The 26,649-nt window shown below is 41.2% G+C and overlaps 2 protein-coding genes across 2 annotated transcripts in view; one reads left to right on the top strand and one right to left on the bottom strand.

Moving 5' to 3' along the window:
* The window catches only part of CXADR (CXADR Ig-like cell adhesion molecule), a 60,102-nt gene extending 54,182 nt beyond the window's left edge, over positions 1-5,920 (top strand). Inside the window, exon 8 of the mRNA XM_059686810.1 lies at positions 5,529-5,920. Within this exon, the coding sequence (XP_059542793.1) occupies positions 5,529-5,570 (42 nt within the window). The 3' untranslated portion in view covers positions 5,571-5,920. The remainder of the gene's footprint in view (positions 1-5,528) is intronic.
* Positions 5,921-6,231: 311 nt separating this feature from the next.
* BTG3 (BTG anti-proliferation factor 3) lies at positions 6,232-25,352 on the bottom strand. Its single transcript, XM_059686811.1, has 5 exons — positions 25,220-25,352; positions 21,590-21,767; positions 17,108-17,245; positions 11,321-11,528; positions 6,232-6,902 (listed from the first exon to the last, which is right to left on the bottom strand). The coding sequence occupies exons 2-5, from the start codon at positions 21,760-21,762 to the stop codon at positions 6,660-6,662; spliced, it is 762 nt and encodes a 253-aa protein (XP_059542794.1). The 5' UTR covers positions 21,763-21,767; positions 25,220-25,352; the 3' UTR covers positions 6,232-6,659.
* Between the last annotated feature and the right edge of the window lie 1,297 nt (positions 25,353-26,649).

Here is a 26,649-nt window from a genome sequence, read left to right as displayed (position 1 = left end):
CATCAATTGCACAACTGATTTATAAATTTGCAAAAGTATTTCCAATTATCTTCTAGATATATAGAATTTGAATTTTTTTGACATTATAAAATTGCCTTCCACAATGAATGCAAACCACAATCTTTTCAATGTTTGTCACTTTGTTAGGTGATAAATGATTATTTAATGGTGTTAGCTTTTGTTTCCTTTAGTCATTAGTGTGCCATTAGCACATCTTCTGTTTTTAGCCATTTGTATTTCTTTATATTTGGCTCTGCTAAATAATTTAACTACATGTAGGAGTTTCTCTGTATAAAGAATGTTAGTTCATTTTCTTTTAAACATTTTGTGGAAATTTTTCCCCTCTTTGGAGTTTGTCTTTTAATACGCAGCTTATCTTTTTCTTCAATTCCAAATCACCAAATCTTTCTGTCCAGTGGGGAAGATTTTCCTATGCTAAGGCTTGTAAATATCTCATTTATTTCCTCAGTACTTTTATAGTTTTATAATTTAGATTTTATCTTTATCCAGAATTTTTATGGTTTGAAGTAGGAATTTAACTTTAAAAATTGCATAGCCAAATAGTTCACTATTAATATTTTATTAGTAACTTATTTCCAACTTGTAAAGCCACATTCACCATACATTAAACTTCGGTATAGTCATTCACCGCCTAACATTTTCATCAATGACAGAACACATATACGACAGTGGGATATCATATAGCCTAGCTGCTTATTAGGTTATACAGTCTAGGTTTGTATAAGTACACCCTATAATGTTCTCAGGACAAAACCACCTAATGATACATTAAGTGGCACGTGATTATATGTTTCTGGTTCTGTACTTGTAATTCTATCATTAGTGTATTAGTTCACTCCTATATTATACTTTAGAGCAGTGATGGTGAACCTTTTGAGCTCGGCGTGTCAGCATTTTGAAAAACCGTAACTTAACTCTGGTGCCGTGTCTCATATAGAAATTTTTTTGATATTTGCAACCATAGTAAAATACTTATATTTTTGATATTTATTTTATATATTTAAATGCCACTTAACAAAGAAAAATCAACCAAAAAAATGAGTTCGCGTGTCACCTCTGACACGCGTGTCATAGGTTCGCCATCACTGCTTTAGAGTATATTGATAAGTTATATAAAAGGAAGAACATTCCCCATCCATTGTTCTTTTAAAAATATTCTTGGTTATTCTTGAGAATTATTCTTACATGTAAACTTAAATCAAGTTTTTGAGTTCCATTGAAATTTCATTGGGATCTTAATTATGATTTATACTGATTTTACATATTAATTTGGAAAGTAATGTTTTTATAATATTGAGGCAATTTAGAAATATGGCATTTCTTCTATTCAGTTCTTTTTGTCTTTTGGCAATTTTTTATAAATTTTCCCCCTCTATAGGACTCACACTTTTCTGTTGTTGTTAAAGCTTAACTTTAGGTATTCAATACTCTTTCTTAAAAGGATTTTTTCCCCCACAAAGTACTATTTAAATTTTTTATCACAAACTTATGTGATATATAATTGGGAACACTAACACTCTATCACAAGCATTTATTATTTTTGAATATTTCCTTCTAGACACAGTATGATCAGCAACAAAATTTTGTAACCACATTGCAGTCATTTAATTCAGAAATGTAATAGATATCCTCTACATGGAATTTGATTATCAGTGATGTACAGTATTTGTATTCAATAAAAATAAGTCCTCTGAACTTGTCTTAAGTGCTTTAAAAAGTGTTTGTGTTTTCACCCCTCCAGTTACAAAGTAATGATGCTCAGTATAAAAATCCAGACTGAAATGCACAATGTAGAACAATTAAGTTCTCTGTATCTGCCCCCTTTTCACTGCCTCTGAGAATACTACTAACAATTTGGTATTTTTTTTCCAGACAATATTGACACCATTGGCAATATTTCCCCGACTTGCAGCATTTTATTCCATGTCACTACAAATCCATCTTTTGTGGCTACATGGTATTTTTTAATGTTTTTTTTTAACTAGATGTTTCTTTTTGTTGTTGTTTTTAATATATTTTATTGATTTTTTTATAGAGAGGAAGGGAGAGGGATAAAGAGTTAGAAACATCAATGAGAGAGAAACATCGATCAGCTGCCTCCTGCACACCCCCCACCAGGGATGTGCCTGCAATCAAGGTACATGCCCTTGACCAGAATCGAACCTGGGACCCTTCAGTCCGCAGGCCGACACTCTATCCACTGAACCAAACCGGCCAGGGCTAGATGTTTGTTTTTTAAATATATTTTTATTGATTTCAGAGAGGAGAGGGAAATATCAATGATGAGAAATAATCATCGATCAGCTGCCTCCTGCACAACCCCCACAGGGGATTGAGCCTCCAACCCGGGCATGTGCCTTGACCCAGAATTGAACCTTGATCTCCTGGTTCATAGGTTAACATTCAACCACTGAGCCACACCAGCCAGGCAGCTTTCTGTTGCTTTAAATCAGTGGTTCCCAACATGGAGTACACACCCCACAGGAGGGCAATTCGATTTTTAAGGGGGAGCAATTTGAGAGTTATTAACAGTGAATTTTTTGCACTTATGATTCTAGGAGCCTCATATCTATAATAATAAAAGTGTAATATGCTAATTAGACTGGACAGCCGAATAACCTTCCAGATGTCATTCCGGACGTCCTTCCAGACAAAGCCGCTGCGGCAGGGGCCGAGGCAGAGGCAATTAAGGGCGATCAAGCAGGCAGGCAAGCGGTTAGAGGCGATCAGGCAGGCAGGTGAGCGATTAGGAGCCAGCGGTCCCAGATTGCGAGAGGGATGTCTGACTGCCAGTTTAGGCCCGATCCCCCAGGGATCAGCAACAAAATTTTGTAACCACATTGTAATCATTTAATTCAGAAATGTATCAGGGATTGGGCCTAAACCAGCAGTCATACATCCCCCGAGGGGTCCAAGGTTGCGAGAGGGTGCAGGCCAGGCTGAGGAACACCCCACCACCACCACCACCACCACCACGCACAAATTTCATGCACCGGGCCTCTAGTACAGTATATAAATATATATTGTGACATATTTATGTATTTCCGTTCTCTATTATGTTTTGAAACTTTATTTGCTATTTTTTGCTATCACTTATTTTTTTAATTTCTTAGTGATTTCTTCTTCAGTACTTCAACTGTCCTTTCATTCTTTTATTTTTCTCTTTCATGGATGCCATGTTCTGTGGAAGCTTGTTTAGACCATTAATGGCCTTTTAGGCTTCCTCCACGTGAATAGTTCACTTTTTGAATAATAAGAATTATATGAGGAGAGGGTGGGCATCAGAATTTTGAGATGCTTAGGTGGGGCATGGCCAAAAAAAGGTTGGGAACCACTGCTTTAAATGTATTTTAGAACAAGGTGGGAGGTGGATATCAAGTCAGACATCTTCTACAGGTAGTTCATCTAATATACAAATTCAAAATTAGCATTTTCCCCAAGGCACTCTGCCATTTAGTTGTCAGGAGGAATGAATAAGAGATTTAGGTGATTGTATAGTAACCTAATGTGGAAAGAAAGGTCCAATTACCAGGGGGATGCCAAAAATACTTCCTTGTCAGTATGGCTAGTATACTAGTACTTCGACTGATTTTCCCAACAAGCTTATAACTACAACTAGAGGCCCGGTGCATGAAATTCATGCACGGATGGGGGCCCTAGGCCTGGCCTGCAATCAGGGTTGATCGGGGCCAGGTCGATCAGGGCCAGGCCAGAGAGGAGGCAATGGTCACCAGGCTGGGTGCAGAAGGAACGGACACGGGACACTGACGCCATCGTCGGTGCTCTGCCAATGTGCAGTTCCACACCTACACCCCCTCGTCCTTCTCTTGCCACCACACTGGCCCTGGGCGGGTGGGTGGCGGGCCGATTGGGGCCTGCTGGCCAGGGTGAGGGATGGGGCACAGGAGTTTGGCTGCTGGCCCAGAGGAGGAAGCCGGCCCTCGACCCCCCTGGGAATTGGGCTACATCCACCGCCACCCACCCTGGTTCCCCATCCCAGCCTAGGGCCCAACCCCAATTAGGTGATCAGGGCCTGCCGGCCAGGTGGAGGGCCAGGGAGGTTGGCTGGGGAAGTGCACTGACCACCAGGGAACAGCTCCTGCATTGAGCATCTGCCCCCTGGTGTTTAGTATGCATCATAGCAACTGGTCATTCCGGTCACATAGGCTTTTATATATATAGACTAGGGGCCCGGTGCACGAAATTCATGCACTGGGTGTGTCTGTGGGGGGGAGTGTCCCTCAGCCCAGCCTGCCCCCTCTCACATACTGGGAGCCCTCAGGCGTTGACCCCCATCACCCTCCAATCACAGGATCGGCCCCTTGCCCAGGCCTGACGCCTCTGGCTGAGGCGTCCGGCCCGGGCAGCGGGGACCCACAGCGGCAGCGGCCCCGCGATCGTGGGCTTCGCTTTAGGCCCAGGCAAGGGACCCCTAGCTCCTGGGACTGCCAGCTTCGACCGTGCCCAGCTCCCATCGCTGGCTCCACCCCTACTTCCTGCTATCACTGGCCAGGGCGGAAAAGGCACCTGATTCTCCGATCATGGCTGGGGGGCAGGGCAGAGGCGGCCCCAGCTCTTAGCTTCCCCCTGGGTTTCCGATCACTGTCAGTGGCAGGGGGCTTCTTCCTGCTTTCCCTTTCGCCTCCCTGCATTGTGCCTACATATGCAAATTAACCGCCATCTTGTTGTCAGTTAACTGCCAATCTTAGTTGGCAGTTAATTTGCATATAGCCCTGATTAGCCAATGAAAAGGGTAGCTCGTACACCAATTACCATTTTTCTCTTTTATTAGTGTTGATGTGAGCAAACTAAGAACAAACACTAACTCCCTGATAAAAATACCTGAAACCTGTCACCTTTACAATTGACCATGAATTTCCCTTTGTCACACAAAATAGCAAATTTTTAAAAATTTTAGACTAAAATAAAACTAATCTCTCTTGTGATGCTAGTTACCCCTAGAAAAATAAACTGAAGTTTGAATAGGTATTCACTATTGAATAGGTATTCACAGGGGCAGGCAAAAGTAGGTTTACAATTGTACAATAATACAAGAATAAATTTTTTGTGTACAATTGTAAACCTATTTTTGCCAATCCGTTTTTCAGAGGAAAAAGTAGAAAGTTTGGAAGTATGTTAAAAGTTGTATATGGTTTATCAAAGAATACAAAAACATTAAACTAGAAAAATATCTAATGTTTAAAAATGTTTTATGCTGAGATCGCAAACACTTCAATTTCCATACTTTCAAATCTGAGTTATGATTATGACAATGTTTGTGCACTTCTCTGGTATTCTATGTCAACAGAATTTATCACAAAAAAATGACAACAGGAACATTTAGAATAGCCAAGGCTATCCAATGATTTATTAGCAAGTTATGACTTTTTCTGATGTTAAATAATTTAAAGATGTGGAAAATGCGGAAAAGTATTGACCTTAATTCTTTAAAATGTATCCTGGGGAGAAAAATCCAAATTCTTATTTCTCCTTTTCTCTTTTTGTAGTTCAAGTACACTTACAAGACTGATGGCATTACAGTGGTGTAAATATGAAGGACTGCTGAAGAATCTGAAGTACTGTTCTATTTGACTTTATTTCGGACCTCTAGTAAAGACTTTAACATGTTGCAAAATGGGCACAGAAATTGAGTGGCTGAAAGGACATTTCTGCTTTATGCACTGGCATTACGAACATAAGTCAAATGTCATATGAAAATTAGTACAGGCCAGCCCTGACCAATGTCACTCAGTTGGACCACTGTCCAGTGCACCAAAATGTGGTGGGTTCTATTCCCGGTCAGGGTGCATACGCAGGTTGCAGGTTTGATCCTGGTAAAGGAGGCAACTGATGAATATTCCTTTCCCCACCCCCATCCCCCCTCCCCTCCAAAAAGGGGGGGAAAAACCCAAAACATTAGTATAGGCCAAATCCTTGGGTAGGAAAGTCCTATGTATAGTGACTTTAATAATTTGAAAGATGTTTTATTATGTTTATATTTTCAATGAGCTACTAAACAAATTTTATTCTTTTATATGCATATTTTGACACTGTAGACTTTGGGAAAAGTATGGTTTTTAAAAGTTGATTTTTAAAGGAAAATTAAAAATTTTTAGTTTTTTCTTTGCTAAATATTTAAACAGTGAAGTGAAACATGCCCTTTACTCTCTCCCTTGTTTTTTATGCACAGAACAGAAGCACACATTGTCATGCCTCAAACTACTTTTTATTTGCAACTACATGATTTCACACAATTCTTCTAAACAATAACATAAAATATATTTCCCTGCGTATAAATAACTTACATACTCTCCATAAAGTAAATGCTCAAAGGTGCTATTATAACAGATCGCCCACTCCTACACTGTTCTCGTATGCAACAGAGTTGATGCACAATATATAAATACTCAAATCCAATATTAAAAACTCAGGCACTTGACTAACTTTAATAAAATTTCTCAAACTATACCAACATATCTAAAGTGCATATATTTTTTAGAAAGATTATTCTCAATAACTTCTCTATAAAAATAAGTTTGATGGTTTAACCCATCTAACTTTACTACTATGAGTATGAACTTTTAATATGCAGTCAGGCTTATTCTACCTTCTCTCAACACCAACAGAATCAAAAGCAGCTAGTGAGGTGCTAACATGTGAGGATTAATCCAGTGATTCCGGTCACAATGCATTCCAGGAGGAGGCACCCATGTTACTGGAATTGGGCGGTATGGTTTATTATTCTTCCTTCCCTGATGTGGATAACCAAATGGAACAGGCGGAGGGTAGTGACACTGATGGCCATTCCCTCGGTACATCCCTGGCTTTTTTCTGGGCAAAGGATGCCACATTGGAAGAGGTGGGAATATCAATTCTGAAATCTGTAGGAAAGAAAAAACACTAAGTTAATTCAGAGGAAAAATTAGTCATGTGTTATGTAAAACTAATTGAGTTTCTAGATTCCTCATTAAAGAAAAACAAAATCACTCACCCACAACCCTAAGAATGATATTCCTATGGTCAAGTCTAAATACAGGGTGGGACAAAAGTAGGTTTACAGTTGTGAGTATGCAACCAAGTTTATTCTTGTATTATTTATTAACTAGAGGCCCGGTGCATGAAATTTGTGCACAGGGGTGTGTGTGTGTGTGTGTGTGTGTGTGTGTGTGTGTGTGTGTGTGGTATGTGTGTGTCCCTCAGCCCAGTCTGCACCCTCTCCAGTCTGGGACCCCTTGAGGGCAGTCTGACATCCCTTTCACAATCCAGGACTGCTGGCTCCCAACCACTTGCCTGCCTGCCAGCCTGATCATCCCCCTAACCACTCCCCTGCCAGCGTGATCAATGCCTAACTGCTCCCCTGCCGGCATGATTGCCCCCAACTGCCCTCCCCTGCCAGCCTGGTCCCCCTTAATTGCCCTCCCTTGCCAGCCTGGTTGCCCCAACTACCCTCCCCTACTGGTCTGGTCCCCCCCCAACTGTCCTCCCCTGCCGGCCTGGTTGACCCCAACTGCCTTCCCCTGCAGGCCTGGTCCCCCGCAACTGCCCTCCCCTCCTGGTCACCTTTGACCACATGGGGGCAGCCATCTTGTGTGTTGGAGTGATGGTCAATTTGCATATTACCTCTTTATTAGACAGGATTATTGTGTTATGTTCAGTATGAACACCTGTTAACCTATTTTGGCCCAACCCTATATGTTAAAAAACCTTATATATGATAAGTAATAATCAGTGTTTTCTGAATAAATGAGAATTAATAAACACAGCACTCTGAGGCAACCAAAAAAAATCAAAACACAGAATGAATGGAAGCTTGTAAGGAGGTTCCTTTATTATTTGGGGTAGGCAAAGACTTCTTCCAGGGGATAAAAAAAACACAAGAAAAAACTTTGATAAATTTGACTTCATTAAAATTTAAAATCTCCCTATATTTTCTTCTAAAAACAGAAGACATTTAACTTTTATGTTTAGGTCTATAATCCATCTCAAATTAATTTTTTAATGTATGGTGTCAGGTAGCAGTTAGCTTCTTTTTAAAAAAAATGTATACATTACCCAATTCTTAAATACTTTTCCTATTGAATTGCTTTGGCACTTTTATTTGAAAAAGACTGTACAACTGTTGGTGTATTTCTGTACTCTCTATTCTGTTACATGAATATATCTATGTATCTTTAAACCATTACCACACTTTATTGATATATATAATGGCTTTATGTGAGGCCTCCAAGTTGATTCTCTTGTAAGTTTTAGAATCTATTTTTCTTTTGGGATTTTGATTGATATTGAGTTGAATCTATAGATCAATTTGGGGAGAAATGACATAATCTTCACTTCTTAGTTAGTGGAAAGCTATCACTGAAGGTACCTTTCAGAAAATACAGACTCCTCAGAAACAAAGACCCCAAGCTAAGAATTATTGTCCTTATTTTGATAAATCTTTTAAAGTTCTTGGCAATGCGAGGTTCAAGATGAAAAAGTAGATAGGGCCCTGGGCAGGTAGCTCAGTTGGTTAGAGCATCATCCCAATAAAACAGGGCTGAGCACATAGGGTAGGCTCAGTTGTCTGGAGGAGCCTACCGATGCGCCATGGTGCAGGTCCAATCACCAGTCAGGGCACATACAAGACTCAACCAATGAATGTATAAGAGTAAGTGGAACAACAAATCAATGTCTGTCTCTCTTCTCTCTTTCTCCCCCTTCTTCTCTCTCTCAAATCAATAAATAAAAAATTAAATTTTAAAAAAGGTAGATAGGAAGGAAAGATTAAAATTGACCACTTGCACCAACAGCCTACACAATGGCATACAAACAGGCTTCTCTGTTCATGAAATTTTTTGTTAATGGCTACAATGTCAAAGAGAAATGTTTTACTTAAAATGCAAAAGAGACTTTCATTTCCTGATACAGTCTCTCAACATAGGGGGAAATAAATACAATTTTAAAATAAAATTTAAAAATTAAAAGTCAACTTACTTATAAATATTAGAAGCAATCAGTTAAATTTGAGACTTACATTTTTGCTTTGTTGAGTAACAACAAAATTCTGATATAAAATTGCCACATATTCAAATGAATCCCATGTAATTTAACAATAGTAATTTACAGTATATAATATATATCATGCAGAGAGAAAAAAAAAGCCCAAAATATTTAAAGCAAAGGTCTTAGAAATGATCCCTGAAATACAGCTATTACATTTATTTATCTATATGGGAAATCTCTCAGAAAAAATATAAAAACTGGTAATGAGTTTCTCCATGGGAGGGCACAGGACTAGTGGTTGAAGGAAGACCTGTCACTATTATACTCTTATACTGTTTGTTTTTAAAAGCAGGTGCACATGTTATCTATTACACAGGTATACATATGTCCCTAAAATGTAATAATCTTCAGAACTATTCTTCCTCTTAAACCTAGGAAGGATAATTCAACTGAAAAATAGAGTAAGAAATTAAGTTATACTGAAAGAATGTTCATTATATAAGTGTATGCTGAATTTAAAGGTTTAGTTTTTCAAACTCAAAACTCTGATTTCTTACTCTTTAAGGTCTAAATTTTCATTTTAGTCCAAATCTGACTCTACCGTGAATCTGGTATGTTTCATTAAGTCTAATTAAGACCAAATTAATAAAAATATGTGTATTTAAGAGCATACAGTTGCCCTAGCCGGTTTGGCTCAGTGGATTGAGTGTTGGCCGATGGACTGAAGGGTCCCAAGTTCAATTCTGGTCAAGGGCACATGCCTGGGTTATGGGCTCGATCCCAGTAGGGGGTATGTAGGAGGCAGCCAATCAATGATTCCCTCTCATCGTTGATGTTTCTATATCTCCCTTCCTCTCTGAAATCAATAAAAATATATTTTTAAAAAATAATTTAAAAAGCATACAGTTAAGCCCTTAAACAACAGGGGTTAGGTGCACCGACCACTCAAAAATCGATTTAGTAACTTTTGACTCCCCAAAAGCTTAACCGCATCAGTTACCCTTGGTATCTGCAGGGGATTGGTTCCAGGACCCCAAGAGATACCAAAATCTGCAGATGCTCAAGTCCTCTATCTAAAATAGTGCAGATCAATGCATAGTGAGCCCTCTACATCTTCAAACTCCCAATCTCGAATTGAAAACAGTATGGGCATTTATTGAAAAAAATCTACATGTTGTTCAAGGGTCAACTGTGCTCAAAATTAGAAAATGTTCATGTATATAATAAGGCTCAACTCAAATGATTTAAACTTTTTTTTTACTTAAAAATATTTTTTCTGTTGAGAAGTACTGTTGTTAACAATTTTTATAAATATATTAAATGTTCTTTGGCATCAACACTAATAAAAGCGAAACATGCAAATTAACTATCACTCCATCACTCCGCTATACCCACCAGCCAATCAGAGTGACTATGCAAATTAACCCAACAAAGATGGTGGTTAATTTGAATACACAGGCACAGAGCAAAGACTGAAGACAACTGAAGATGGTGGCAGCCATGGAGCTGGAGTGAGCAGGAGGCTTGGATTGCTTCCGGCAACGGAGGAAGCCAAGCTTCCCGCCGGCCCTGTACTCTGCTCAAGGAGGGGCTGGGGGTCTGGGTCCCCGGGGACAACCCAGGCCTCCAGCCCACCCAGGCCTCCACTCGAGGAGCTGGAAAAAAAAAAAAAAGGAGGGGCTGGGAGCAGCCGGGGCGGAGAAGCCAAGCCTTGCTGCTGCGGCCGGACCAAAGGCCTGGGTCCCGGGTGCCGGAGGAAAACCGGTAACTGCAGCCAGGGGAAGGAAGGCCTATTGCGCGAATCTTCGTGCAATGGGACACTAGTGTAGAGTGTAAACAGTAAATAGTTAAACATGTTATAAGTGCAAGCATGGTAGCTATGTAACTGTTCAACTTAAAGCAAAGGAGATATTGTTTTGGCTTGAATGAAAAATTAAGTGAAATATAATTTAAATTATGGAAAAGTAGAGAACAAGGAAGTTGAACCCAAAGATACAAATCGGAAGTGTTAAAGACTACAAAAAATGAGTTGTTATATTTTAATAAAAGTATTTTTAAAATATCAGAATGTTTTATCACCACGTTCTTTTTTTCTCTTCTTTGCCACACTCCTTGAAACATGTTTATCCGACTTATTGAATAGTAAAGCAGACCTTTGATAAAGTGACTCAGGATGCCTATTTATATCTCAGAGGAGCCACTTTGTGTGGAAAGGCAAGAACTGTAATCCAGAATCTCAAATCAGAGAAACCAGAGCAACATGGATTGATTTGGCATGCCCTGCTCAGGGACCTTCAATATGCTATTTCATGATTACCTGGTACATGGGACTTGGAGTTGCAGTCACTGAACTGGATTTCACCTCTACTTCCTTACTTGTTTCTTCATCTGAAGAAGACGATCCTGAATGATAATCAGAGGTAACCTTATCAAGGGCCCTGGTAACTTTCTTAGAGATCTCATCCTTGTTCTCATCCTCATTTTCAAAGCTGGCAACAATAAATGCATTGTTTTTTTCTCCATACCTAAGAATTAAAAAAAAGTAAATAAAAATCTTACAAAAGCTTGAAGTCATAGCAACAAAGCAAGAAATATCCATAAAAACAATTAAACTAGTCTGGGCATGTCAGTGGTCCAATGCAAAGAAGGAACCCTCCCAGAACTTGATCCTACATATATATAGCATCCTAATCCAGCTCCCTGCTCACAGGCAGGCCACAATTCTGTCCCTGGTCTATTCTCTTTCCCAATTTTCTTTTCTATTGTCTAATAAAAATAGTTAAGAGAAATTCATTGTTTTGATTTCATTTTGTATGTACCATTAAAGTGGCAATACAGTAAAACCTTCCAACGTATTTTTAACTGACCCCTGTAATATAGTTCCCAATAATTCAAGTCACAATCAACTAGACATTTCCTATGAGTTTTAATTTTACCATGATTAATAAAAAAGGGGCCTGTGTTTCCTATATCCACACTGACAAAAATAAGAACTGAGGCAACTGCTGAGGTTAAAAACAACAACACACCTATTGTTGAGGAAATAAAGGGGTTTTGCTTGAATTATACTACTTACCTCATATAGATTCCTATGATAATTGCTCACCACCCATTTTCATGTTTTTTAAAAAGCAAAACAAATAAGCCTTTTTATCCTTCCAAAGCATGATTTTTAAAAACAAATTTCCTTTATTGATTGGTTTTAGAGAGAGGGGAAGGGAGAGAGAAATATCAATTTTTTGTTCCAGCTGAAATAGAAATTTTTAGGGGTGAAAAAGACAGGTTCTAGGAAATTTTAGAAATCAAGGGGACCATGGAAGAAGCACAGGGCTACAGAGCAGCAGAAGGTATATTTCCATAGATTAGGGGGACTGAAAAGCTGCAACAGGTACATTTCCATAGAATGAGGGAGCTGGAACAGCAACAGGTCTATATTTACAAAAAAAAGGGAAGGAAGCCCTACATCCAGGAGAAGAAGAAAGCCCAAAGGGAATAGGAAAACAATAAGAAAGGAGGGGGGAAGAACCTTATATGTCCCATGTGAGGTTCGACCTTTGAGCCCAGGAGTTACTATAGTAACCAGTCCAAGGGAATTTTGTGCACCAGACTTCTAGTCTATAATAAGGTAAAAGTCCTAACTACAATAAAGCCTTTGAAAGTCTGTATAGAAATTAAGTAGTCTTATAGGTAAGTTTTGTGTCTTTATGTAGTTGTTCTATCTTGTGTTCACACAGACTAAGTTGAGCTATAAATGCTACCTAAATATGGTGGATAACTCCCTTTTCTATTCTTTTTCAGTTTACCTCATAAAAGGAGCTGCTACAGGATGGCAGAAAGAGCATTGGACATGTTCTGGTTCTGGCTCTGCCATTAACTAGCTCTGTGGCTAGGGGCAAGTCATTTAGTCTCTCTAGGCCTCAATTTCCTATCTGCGGGGTCAGGAAACTGGAGCTGATTGGATACTGGCTAGTCTTGGGCTGGTGATTCTTCTTAGTATAAATACTAGAGGCCTGGTGCATGGATTCGTGCACCGGTGGGGTCCCTCAGCCTGGCCTGCACCCTCTGGCAATCCAGGACCCCTTGGGGGATGTCAGAGAGCCAGTTTCGGCCCAATCCCTGCAGGTCAGGCCGAGGGACCCCACTGATGCACGAATCCGTGCACCCAGCCTCTAGTATGCATATAAGATCTTTGGTTAATCTCTTCCCCCACTGCGCCTCCCCCCTTCCCTCTGAAATTCATCCATCTGTTCCATGTTTCTATGCCTGTGGTTTCCGCTCCTGTGTTGAGTGTCTGCCCTCTGGTGGTCAGTGCACATCATAGCTACCAGCTGGTTGCTTAGGGTTTTATATATATAGACTAGAGGCCTGGTGCACAAATTCATGCACAGGTGGGATCCCTCTGGTGGCCTTCAGGGATTGGGCCAAAACTTGCAGTACAACACCGCCTGCAGCTCCTACCTGCCGCTCCCACTCATCCTAGCCCTGTTGTGCCTGCCACAGACTCACGCCCAATCAGTCCCAACAGGGAGAGGCTCATGTTGCCACAGCAGCACTCACCAGCCATGAGCCCTGCATCTGGCGCCCTCCCAAGGGGAGTGGCCTGCAGTATCAGGCTGTAACCGGCTTTCTGACCTCCCCCGAGGGATCTCTGATTGCGAGAGGGTGCAGGCCAGGCTGAGGGACCCCACCGGTGCACCACTGGGCTGGGCTTGGTCAGTCCCAATCGGCCAGACCCCAGCAGCAAGCTAACCTACTGGTCGGAACATCTGCTCCCTGTGGTAAGTGCACGTCATAGCAACTGGTCGACCAGTTTGACGGTCTGCCCCCTGGTGGTCAGTGCATGTCATAGTGAGCAGTTGAGCAGCCTTAGCATATCATTAGCATATTACGCTTTGATTGGTTGTTCTGCCATTTGGTCTATTTGCATATTACCCTTTTATTATATAGGAGTATGCCTGAACATCTGGGCCAACTTCCTCATGATACAGAATTCATGTATTATAATTTCAAGTTTACCTAGCATAGAGTTTTAGCAATGGAAATTTACCCTTCTGTCCTCTCAAGCATTTAAAGATTAAGTAAATCTTGATACAATAAAAGGTTAATTCATATGTTAATGTAAATATTAACAGTGGGCTTAGGCCTACCCTTCAGTTTTGCCCATTAATGGAGTCAAAATTCAAGCAAAACAGAAAGGCAAGAAATTGGAGAAAAATCTGTCTTTGTAGAAGCAGAAACCTAAATCAAGGGCACACATCTAACGATTGAAGGATCAGCTGTATTAACTCAGATTTCTTTGACATGCAATTTCAATTAGGTTCTGTAACTTTCCCTTTGTACTATTTTGAATGTGTAGTTAATTCCTTAGAATTAGTAGTGAACTATTTTTAAACTTTCCATTTTTCAATGACACACTACTAAAACAATAAGGCCAATTTAGTTAATTTGAAACAAATCAATAGTATCTAATGCTCTTTATCAGGTAAAGAAAGGATCATAGAAATTATTATTATTTTTGCTTCTACCCCTATCTCATCACCAATTTAATTTAAACAATTCTTTATTGTTGAAAGTATTACATATGTCCCCCTTTTTTCCCCATTGACCCCTCCAGTCCCTCCCCTGCAGCATTCAGCATCCTATTGTCTTTGCCCCTGGGTTATGCATATATGCATACAAGGTCTTTGGTTGATTACCTCCCACCCTCCTCGACCCTCTGAGATTCCACACTCTGTTATTTTTTAAAGGTATAGAAATATACTGAGTAGATAATAAAGCTGCTAGATTCTCCTTATTGGAAAGATCTGTTATCTATTCTGTATCCTCTCAAATATTTCACTAAGTAATAAACTTTTTAAGTATATAACACTTGGCATCTTTCCAATACTTTATCCTGATGGAGTAACTCTGAAGAATGTTCTCTTTCAGTGCACTTCAATTTTTTCATAATCTTAGCTAGTCTCTAGTTATTAGTTATTTAGTAATTATTTTTAATGACTCTCATATATTTATTCAATTCTCTAACTGCTAGATCACATTTATTTTAATTTTTAGAATAGTTCTTTCCAGTTTTGATCCACAAACACTAATCACTATCTCAATCTTCTCTATTAACTTACAGTATAACCTCTACTCATCTTTCGTTTTGGGGAGTTCTATTGTCATTGAATCACCACATTCTGAAGGTGATTGTGAAGAAAAAAAAAAAATCACATCACAGCCAACATTTGGCAAAATTTTAATCACATATAAATTAGAAGGCTACTGAATATGAAGATTTTCTTATATTAACCAGATGAAAGCACAGTAATTTTTCATTATCTGGCCAAGTAATGAAGTACCACTTAAGCAGAATGTCCACATAACTAAAGCTTTTATCTTCAGGTGCCAAGATTTAGTTTAAACATTTCAAATAATTATGTCCAAAATGTTTATATAATTACAGAACTTCTTAAACATCTTTGGACATAGAAACTTTCCCCTAATGATATAAGATCATTGTATTAAACATTAATTTAATACACTTGTACTAACTCTTCAGTTTTCTTGCTTCCACCTCTATGTTAAACTATATGACCTTTTTTATTTTGTAGCTTGAATAGTATGAACAACCTTTCAAATGATGCTTATAATTTTTTATTAGTTGAAAATTACACAACTACTTAAAGAACTGTGTTAAAATAAGAGTCAATCAGGATCTAAATGTGGGCCTAATAAAAATGCAAGCAATTCAATATAGTAACTTTGTGAGAGTTATTTCTTGTATACTGAGCTCTTCTACAAGGGTCCAGTGGCCAGTCTTTAAAGTCTGACCCTGGTCTCACTTGAGTCCTTACTTAGTCCCAGAATCTAAATTGTTTGACCTTCTTGGGTCAAAAATTGAGATGTCTTGCTCTTCCTTTTCCTAACTGAGAAGAAGGGAGTGTCAGAGAATCTACTACCTATGCCTGATTTCCCAAAGCAATAGCTTATAAATAGGCAGCTCCAGGGCAGTCCAGACAATTCAATGAAAGAAAAACCATGTATTTTTTTGGCACATGTCTTTACCTCCACTTTCATTGTTGGAGATCATGTTAAAGGTATTATTAATAATATGCATCTTTGAAATTTATTAGGATTGCATCCTAAAGCATCTCTACTACAGTCAACAGGTGAACTGTACCTCAAAATTAAAGAGAATACCCTAAAGGAACAATTGTAGAAAATTATTCACAGAGGGTTCCAAGCATCTGTTCATCGTGTTCCTCCTGCCTGGAAATGTCCTTCCCATCTTGTCATCTAGTCAACTGCAACCCCCTCTTCCCCAATCAGCTCAAGTATCACCTACTCAATAGTCTTCTCAGCACTCAGCAGAGCAGTAATTTTCTCTATTGTGCCATCAACTGACTGCATTTTGTACATATTTCTGTTGTAGCACAAACCATACTGTTGTAAGCTGCTTATTCTTTCTTCTAATTTATTACATTTTGAACTACCTGAAAGACAAATGCCACTTTCATTTTTAAAAAAACACCACTAAGAATGCCTGGCTCACAATGAATGTTTTTAGAATGAACAAAGTACAATTAAATTTCAGACCTAACACTCACCTTTACAATTCTGCTCATTTGGGTACAAAAAATAATTTCCATTATGAAAAAAAAACCATGAAAATATCACTTAAAAATCAAAAAGGGAGGCAAGGGTAGAAACAAACAAAAACAGAGACCAACCAAAAGTTATCCAGTATTATTTAGGATTAGCTTCTTTCCGAATTTGAAGAGGGAAAATACAAGAGCACCACCAATGAAAGACGATAATTAACCTTCAGGAGTCTAGGTCTCTAAATTTTACTTCTTGATCCATAATAAACTTGTTGGCAAAGCTTTAGAAAAACCCTGTCCAAACAGTTTATGAGTTTCTTTAGCTACAAAACAAGAAGGTAACCAGTCCTTCACTATCACTCACTATCACCTCCCGAAAAGTACTTTACAAAATCCACATCTGAAAAGTCAAGCAACCAACTTCTGGCCATAAAAATACACAAGCAGGCAGTATCTGAAAGAATTTCATTATGTCAATTCCAGCATGGTAATTAGTTCAGCCACCAAATTCAAAAACTCACCGACAGCACACCTCACATGGGTCCACCCACAGAGTGAGTTCCTTTGGCAAGCCCAGGTCACTGTACAAAATGCAGCTATTCTCACAGGCTTTCAAGACATCAGGATCAACTCTCTGAAACTTATTGACACGAATGCACCTATAACAAAGTGGAATAATGTTAATAGCTTTACTTGAATCATAATCATAAGCCTTGTTATATCTTTCAGTATTTGCCAACATGAATTACAAAAAAAAAATACCCTAGCAGAGAACTCCAGAGTGTATCTATCCTACACAGATAATAAATATGAACTAAAGGCAAAGAGGCAGCATCAATAAGACTACCCAGCCTGGTAAAAAGAAAAGGGCATCCGTGTGAGCCCAGGGAAATCATTAGAACTGGCTCTACTTCATTTTACCTAGAAAACACTAATCTAACATGTACATTAACACGTTAAGCGCCAAGCCTGTTTTGTCTTCCAGACAGAAGGTATAGTGTCAGTAACCCGCAACTGACATGGCGCTTAACGTGTTTAAATGAGTAAGGAGTATTAAAGTTGCATGAAATTACTTAGAGCTCTGAAGGCAAAAGTTTTAATAGGCCACGTTTACATATTAGCAAAACCTATCACAACAAAAGACCTCAACCAGTATTTCAAATAATATTTAGAAATTTTTATGACAAATTTTGATCTGTCATGACCTTATACATCCCAGGTAATAAAATAAGTGTTAAAAATTATGTCCTTTGCCTTACCTATAACTTTTCTAGAAAAATAAAATCAGTCAAGGACACTGAACCATTCATATCACATACTTAAGATTAAAATATAACCCAAAAGTGTTACTGGCTTATTTCATTTAACTTCTGTTATGCAAGGGTTTTATTTTTAATAGCTGGCAAAATAAGTGAAAAGATTTCTAAAACAATAGAGCTTCTGTTTCATTATTTTTTAACCTAACAAATATATCTACTGGACAGAATTGTTCAAAGATGGCTCCTAGTACAAATACAAAAATACATGTTAAAATAAGCATTCTGCTTACAGAAAAAAGGTAGCTACAATGAAAGTATTTATTGCCAACAACTAAGAAATCAATTAAGATAACCCAGGTTTTAGTATTAGTGCCAGTAACTTATTTATTGGGTGAATTTAGATTAAGTCTTTTTACCTCTTCCTCAGACCCAAAGTTCTAAATATGGAAAATACACCTGGCTGGTGTTGCTCAGTGGATAGAGTGCCCACCTGGGCACCAAAGGGTCAAGGTTCAATTCCTGGTCAATTCCCCATACCTGGATTGCAGGCTCGATCACCACCCCAGGATTAATGTGGGAGGCAGCCAATCAATATGTCTCAGATCGATGTTTCTCCCTCTCCTCTGTCCCTCTCTTCCTCTTATCCTCCCTCCTTTCCACTCTCTGAAGAGCAATGGAAAAAATAACCTCTGGTGAGAACTAACCAAAAGTAAATAAATAAAATATAGAAAGTACAATGTAAATGACAAATAGTAATTATACCATAAATGCAATGACATTAATAGAATAATGTGCCATTTAAAGTTTTTAAAAGAAATTATTAGTTGATTTGTATTTCCCTTTAAAAAGTGAAAAAATTTTGTTGGTAACAGCTAATATGCATATCTAAATAATAATACAGTATAGACCCTAGAACAAAAAGGGTTGGAATTGCTCGTGTCCACTTATATGCAAATTTTTTTCAGTAAGTACCTGTACACTATTTTCGATCTGTGGTTGGGAGTCTGTGGATAAGCGGGCCAACTGTATGCTATGATCTATGCCATTTTACATAAGGAACTTGAGCAACTGCAGATGTTGGTATCTCAGCAGGGTCTTGGAACCCCTCCCCCAGGGACACTGAGGGGCAACTTAAAATTTTGGGGAAGTAAAAAAGTATACACAGATTTTTTGACTTTGCATAGGTCAACACTCCTATCCCCGCCTGTTATTCAAGGGTCAACTGTAATTAACAACTCTTTCTGAAGGTTTACTGTGCAACAATTTCCTAAATCCTTTGCACGTATTAACGCTTAATTTTCATAATTTCCCTGAGTTAGATACTATTTTCCCCATTTTAAGAAAGGAGGCAAAGAGAATTTGAATAACTTGCCCAACATCACAGCTAAAAATGGTTAATCCAGACCACCAGACTCCAAAGTTCATTTTTATTAAATAGCACCCTATTCTGTCTGTACCTATCATAACATCATTAACAATTTAGCAAATTTAAAGTGAAAAAAATTATTTTACAGCATGTAAGATGCTCTTTGTTCCTTTCTATAAGATGGTCTGTTATACATTCTAATGTTGTTTAGGTTGATTCAAAAGTCCCATGTGCCCTAGAATCAAAAGGAGTTAAGGGTAAGGAGAGATCTTAGATAATTATGTGTTTTTGTTATGTACAAGGAGAGTGATGTAGGTTCTAAGCTTAAAAAAATATATTATGTAAATATAGTTTAGAGATTCTGCTTCAACAAAATTAACATATCTTAGATATTTTTTGCTGTTTTTCACTCTCTATATACTGTGACTACTTATCCATTAACCACTCTTCAAATACAGGATTTCCTTTTAAAGTTGCATAAAAATAGTCTATCAATTACTTATTGTTACCAGTTTAGTTTCCAATTATAAAGTGTAAGAAACATCCATATTCATACATATTTGTATGCATTTCTGACTATGTTTCTAGAATATATTTTTAGGAGACACTGTTCAAGAGTGTGAATATTTTTCCAGATCTTGATAATGCCAAATTGTCCTCCAAAAGCATCTTACTTGTATATATTGCAGAGAAACAATTTTAATTTATAAGCACTTTAGAAGAAAAAGAACATGTCCAACCTAATCTATGGATTGAAGAGTATACAAACTCTGGTTAATCCTACAATCTATTCATTTTTATAATAGTAACGACCCACTATTAAGTCTAATAGTTTTCTACTTCAAAGATGGCTTAAAAATGACTTAATAATGACACTTCTGATCACATGCCAATTTAATCCTGTTTGGCTAACTTTTCCCCCTCAAGTTTTTAGAAGTAATGGAAATGAAATTATACACTGTCTGACCTTTAAGCATTTACTTGACAGTGTCTCCTTTTTCAGTAATAGTACGGTGGCTTAGCACTTCCATATGCCTTCATCCAATGTCAATTACATCTGTGTAAGCCTCGATAGCTCTAACACACAAAAACTGTTCACTCTATCCATAATGAAGATGTGCAAAGAACAACTAAGAGAATCAAGTGACAAGATAAAAAATAACTTGAGTCTACTTTATATGGAACATCCACATTTCTACTTTAATTCACCACATTTTCCAATTTACCAGGAAACCTCTTTGGGTAAAATTGAAAGAGAAAATACATCGATCACTTTGATTCTTTTCTTTTTCAATAGACACAGGCTCATTTGGCTTTTAGCAAATGAGAAATAAACAAATCATATTTTCACTTCCCTTGTTGATTCTTTCAATAGTCTTGTACTTACAAGAACTCAATTTTTACATCACAGAAGTGCTGATTTGTGGAAGAAACTTTGGGGGCAGCAATATGCATAAGTAAAAGAATTTCTGTAATCATGATAGCCACAACTGTTCCACTTTTCTTTTTTGTGGCCACAAATGGGGCAAGTTTTGACAGACGAGTTTAGCAGAACATTCTCAACCTAGGTTCCTGAGCGGTCACATCAATACTAGGGAGTGAGCATGCTAGGACATGTTCTGTAGGAATCTGCTCTTCTTTACTTTAAGCTGTAAATGTAACTTCAAACCAAAGTACAAAGGACAGCTTCAAGTGAAAATTACCTTCTCCCTCAGAGCCAAGGTAGTGGTCACACTGTGGTATAAAGGAAGCCCATAAGGATTTAGGGTCAGTTAGACCTGAGTTCAAATCTCAGAGCTAATATTTACCAGTTGTGGATTTTAGGTAAGTTACCTTCATCTATAAAATAGTTACACTGGCTTCTACAATAAAGAATTATGTCTAGTATAAGTGCAATTCTTCCTGTGTCAAGAACGAATTAGGTGTCTAATAAGTTTAGTTCCTGTTTGCTATAAAATTAATTTTTTGAAAAAACATGTTAACATATAATTTACTTTTAGATTCAAGGAGACCATTTCCCTCAACTCCTACCATGCACCTTTATAGATGACAGTTTTGGTGGTCCCCCAGAATTTTGAAAACCCCCAAGTACCTGTGATATAGAGAGAACACACTCAATCAGGAGTCAAACTATAACTACAAGAAGACTAACTCCTGGTAGACTAACTTTTGGGAGCTCCCAAGTCCAGGCAGGGGGACTCCACAACAAATACATGTATTTTCAAATAAGTAAGGAAACAAATACCAAGACACCCCAGAATTCTGTATTTTGCAGATAAACTATGAAAGGCATGGACTGGACACCCTGCAGTCCTTTGGCTTTGTACTCATTTCAGGAGCTGATCAGCTTCTTCACTTAGTCCAATCTAATCCTTTACCTGTAGGCCTGTCCTTTTGATGGTTTTTCAGGATACCAGTGATTTTTATATTTTTCTTGAAGAATCAGAGTCAATTTCTCAGCAAACCTCTCAACTGCTTCTTTTTTCAACTTATCATGTTTTCGAACGAGCCTTGTGAAAAAGAAGACAACGGCAGCAATTTCGTTCTTCATCTTTCCTGCAAAGATAAAATAGTTTTTCTCGAAACAAAACACAAAAACTGGGAGATAAAGCTCTGCAAAATATTCCTCCTTGCAGCTCCCCTTTGTCCTTCCAATTTTATCTTGTTTCATTGGCTCATATCTGGAGTAGAGAACAATCACTACTTTATGCCATAAAGACCTTATAAAATACGGTTAAAAATCTTATCACTTAGCTCTTTGAAAAAATTCAGTAAAGAGAACAAGTTATTCCTATTGGTTAAAATAAAATCAGAAATATCAAAGAGAGGTACTATAATACCACTATATAGTTTTTACTCAATGTGTCAACATTTAGTTGCAATAACTTAAGTTTAAAAGTCTGTGAAATAATTTGAATTTTAAAACACAATACTTTAAAATTCGGTATTGTAGAGCCATTATAGAAAAGTTTGGCATTCCTAAAAGGTTACACATAGGGTTACCATATGACCCAGCAATTCTACTCCTAGCTACATACCCAAGAGAAAGAAAACATATGTCCATGAAAACTCGTACAAATGCCCACAGCAGAATTGTTCATAACAGCCAAAAAGTGGAAACACGTCCACCAACTGATGAATGGACAAAGTGTGGAATATATATGCAATGGAATGTTATTCAGCAACAAAAAGAATGACGTACTGATATACATTACAATACGGGTGAACCTTGAATACATTATGCTAAGAGAAAGAAGCAAGTCAAAAAGAACAAAATTGTACAATTCCATTTATATAAAATGTCCAGAACAGGTAGATTAGTGGCTTAGGGGACTGAGGGAGAGGAGTGATGTCAATGAGTACAGGGTTTCTTTTTGAGGTTATGAGAATATCCTAAAATCAACTGTGGTAATGGCTGTACAACTCCCTGAATATACTAAAACCAACAAACTGTATATTTTAAATATAAGAATTGTATGTGAATTTTATTTCATTAAGCTGCTATACTAAAGAAAAAAATCCAGTATGGAGTGTCTGTAAGCATTCTTTCAGGAATCTAAATGATATGCAAAACAAACAAACAAAAAGTGTGTCTATCAGAACATATTTAAGTGGAAGAGAACTCTGGGTCATCTATAGAAAATCAAACTAAAAGAAATAGTCAGAAATTTAGCTGCATTTAGGAAGTGCCTCAAGGAGGAGTCTTTAAATGGCAGCTCTGATTTATCATTGATTAATCCATAAAGGCAAAAACAACCTTGTCCTGGGTTGTTTCGATGTATATGCTGTCTATGCGATGAGCTCATTCATTTGGCTGCTGTAACTGGGAGTTATTCAGCTGCTGCATTTACTAAGTAGCCAATTATTAAAGACTTACAGCCTCTGCTATGTTTCGTATAAACCCGACTAACCTGATAGTTTGTGCTCTCACACATTCAAAAAGTAAAGGTGATTCTGTTAGCTTCCTTTTCTCTTTTCTTAAACCTACTCCTAAAAGTCCCTCTTCATAATATGAGTCCTTTGCTCCTTGTGCACATTCAAACAAGGGCTCCCACTGTAAAATAAATGCTATATAGTTATCTGAGAGGGGTGCTGGCGCCATAGCCACCCTGATCCTGGACGGGAACCCTAGAATGCCAAAGCCGCTCTCTGTGGCCAGCCACCAGGCCCAGGTGCAGGCACACACCTCCACCCAGCCCTCCACCACCGCTGGCAGCTCCTCCTCAAAGAAATATATATATGGGAGCCACTTCCACTGTATAAAGTTCTATTTACACACAACCCATGTCATGATGGAAGGGAAAACCCAACACAATTTATTTATTTTCTTAAATGTTTTATTGATTTTTTTTTACAGAGAGGAAGGGAGAGGGATAGAGAGTTAGAAACATCGATGAGAGAGAAACATCCATCAGCTGCCTCCTGCACACTCCCTACTGGGGATGTGCCCGCAACCCAGGCACATGCCCTTGGCCGGATTCGAACCTGGGACCTTTCAGTCCGCAGGCCGACGCTCTATCCACTGAGCCACACCGGTCAGGGCCCCATGCAATTTAATATATGGTTTGGGGTAAAAGTTGCTGATGGAACCCTCTTAGCCTCTGGTCCCACCAAACAAAACCAGGAACCACACTCGGGAAACGTGCCGAACTGGTAACCAGATCCTCCGCCTCATTCATTGAATTGGCCGGCTGGATGCTGCCTATCAGAGCCGGGGATTTTTGTTTTCCCCTTTTATTTTCGCTCTGTTCCATATCAAAACTAAAAGGAAGGAAGGAACCACTTAGTGGCTGCTGTTGGTGGTAACACGGGATGAGTCATATGGAATTACTTTTTTTTTCGGGACCGGCTTGGAGGAGCGCTGCCTGGAAGAGCTGAAACGTGAGCCTCCCCACCGGGCAGTATTCCGGGAGGACCGGGAGGCCGGCGAGGGCGGGCCGGTCGGTCCGGGAGCGGAGGCCGGCGGCCGGCAGGGCCCCTCCGGCCCGGGCACCTGGAGGCGGCGGCGTGGCGGCCGGGCCTCCTCCTCCCACCCGCGGACGCAGAGCTCCGTGTCCGAGGCCGCCCGGTGATGTCACCCCGGGACGTCGTCGCCGCGAGTTGCACTTTGTTCCGCGGGGTCCGCGGGGTCGGTGGCGGGGGCGTGCGCGGCCCTCCCCGAGCCGGTAACTTCGTCCGGGTCCCTCCCTCGCAACGAGAGGCGCCTCGCGACCGTTTCTGGACCCCGTCTCTCCCGCCGGACGTTCCCCAGGTGGAGGCGGCGGCCGCGGGGGGGCGTGGGAGCGGGAGGCGCCCGGAGACCCTGGGAGCCGAGGCGGCGGCGCGGGGCGCCCCCCTCCGGCCCGGGGCAGGGGGCGGGCCGGCCCCTCGGAGCCCGCGGCCGCGCCCCCCGCCCCCGGCCCGAGTCCCCGGGGTGCGCGGCGCCGAGGCATCCGACACCGCCTCCCGCTCCTCGGGGGCCGGCCTGCGGGCGCGTCCAACTTCTGCAATCGGGGCTTTCCCCGAGTTCGGGGGGCCGGGCCCATCCCCCCCAACCGCCGGGCAGGGGGCGCCCCCGGCCGGGTCCGGTCTCTGAGGGGCCTGGCTCGAGGGCCGGGCTCCCCTCCGGCGCGACCCTTCGGACGGCCAGGGTCTCGGGCTCCAGAACGCGGGCCGGCGGGCGGGCGCGGGAGGGGGCGGCCGGGGGTGCGAAGGGGCAGGGCGGCCGCTCGCCCCGAGGAGGAAGGCGCCGCGCGGTGGAAACGTGGCAGCAGCCGGGAGGCGGCGTCTCCTCCGGCCCGGTCCCGGTCCCGGTCCCGCCGGGGACCACCCCCCCCGCCGGATACCTCGCCGGCCACCCCCGCGGCCCCCGCCCCTTGCTTCGCGCCGAGCCGGAGCCGATGCAACCCGGCTCGACCCCGCACTCCTCCCGAACGAGCCATCGACGTGGCCGCGGGGGCCGCCCGGGCCCCCTCACCCCGAAGCCCTCAGCCCCACCAAGCCCGCCTCCCCCGGCCCGGTCTCCTCACCGCCGCCGCCGCCGCTCTGGGGCCGTAGACTCGGCGGCCCCGACCAACTGCGGGCGAGGAACCACGGGCTCCGCCTCAGGGGGCGGCTTCTCGGCGGCCAGAAGCGCAGCAAAGCCCGGAGCGGCTCGCGCGGCTCCCGCGTCGTCGGGCGGGCTGACGGGCGCGAGCGGCGAGCGCAGCCCTGAGGTAGCGCCGGGGGCTCGCGGGCCGGAAGAGGGGCGGGGCGATGACCCGGGAAAGGGTTGGCGCCGCGCGGGATGGGCTCGCGCGCCTGGGGGGCGGGGCCTGGGGCGGGGCTTCGCGGAGACCACGCCCCCGAAGCCCGGGCCGTGACCGCTCGGCGCGGACCTAGTCCGACGGCGAGGACCGCCCCGCGCCCCGGATGAGACCTGTTCTGGGGGCCGAGCTCATCCCCGCCGCCTTGCTATTTGCTGTAGAGGCGACAGGGGTCGTGGGGCCCCGTCCCTGTGCTGCCCGGGCATCGGCTCCCCTCTTTCCGGGCCCCCTGCGCCCTGACATCCTCCACGTTGGGTGTGCGAGTTCTGCATCCAGCTCTAGGGCTCCATTTCTAGAGTCTCTAGACCCAGGGCTGGCGGGGGGCTAGGGGGGCACGGGGACCTGCCGGAAGGGAGACCGCGGTGATGGGCTCTGGTCCTCGCCCTTCTCGCCGTCGTAGTAACTGCAGGCTCGTCGACTGTGCGGCCGCCATGCTGTATTTCAGGGCAGCCGGGCCCTTCCCTGGCTGCACAGGTGCCCCTCGGAGCAGGGACTACCTCTGACTGATGGATTCTCTTCTTCCAATAGTAGTTGTTCTGCAATATTTTAACATCCTCTGGCTGACTGGTGGGTCCCTCCGGACCTGCCCTGAGCCCAGGGTCTTGCATGAAGGAGGGGCTCCTGGGATGTTGGCGGAATGAATGAATCCTTGAGAGTCCAGGCTTTTGGCTAACAAGGTATTTCCATGCAAGGACTTCCCAGATACAAAGCTTAAGCTGTGAGCAAATGCAAAGGTGGAAGCGGAACGGTAACTTTCCGAAGAAAAGGAGGCACATCTTGTCAACCTTGATTATGGAATTGGCAGCATGGTATTCGTTTTGTGAAAGAACCGTAATACAGGCCCCCTCCAAATACAAGGGTATTTCTACTTTCTAAAAATGATTATCGAAAGAAAGCCAGTTTGCACTCTTTCCGACTGAAACGTGTACATTACTCAAGAACTGATTGTTCAAGTTATACGTTGACCAGATTCCCCAGGACCAGGCGGCCTCAGAGCATGTTTTCAACCCAGTTTTTTATGAATATTTAATTTTTTTATTGGTAATATTAGTGATTATAGCCTATTCACAATTCAAAACAGTATTTTTTTTTTAAGCAAACGTACATAGGCAATCCCAAGACCGAATAAACTTTATTTTTTTAAAAAGTATACT

Source organism: Myotis daubentonii, chromosome 3, assembly GCF_963259705.1.
Source record: "Myotis daubentonii chromosome 3, mMyoDau2.1, whole genome shotgun sequence".
Taxonomy (NCBI): Eukaryota; Metazoa; Chordata; class Mammalia; order Chiroptera; family Vespertilionidae; genus Myotis; species Myotis daubentonii.
The sequence above is the reverse complement of the archived record's forward strand: the minus strand, read 5'-3'. Positions and strand labels throughout refer to the sequence as shown.

Bases quoted from the DNA above. Each gene is read 5' to 3' on its own strand.
- BTG3 (XM_059686811.1), bottom strand. From the start codon at position 21,762: ATGAAGAACGAAATTGCTGCCGTTGTCTTCTTTTTCACAAGGCTCGTT. The intron at 17,246-21,589 runs GTAAAGGATTAG...ACTTTGTTATAG, and splicing joins TCAAAAGGACAGGCCTACAG to GTGCATTCGTGTCAATAAGT. The intron at 6,903-11,320 runs GTAATCATGAAA...TCTTTCCTACAG, and splicing joins CTCCAAGTCCCATGTACCAG to ATTTCAGAATTGATATTCCC.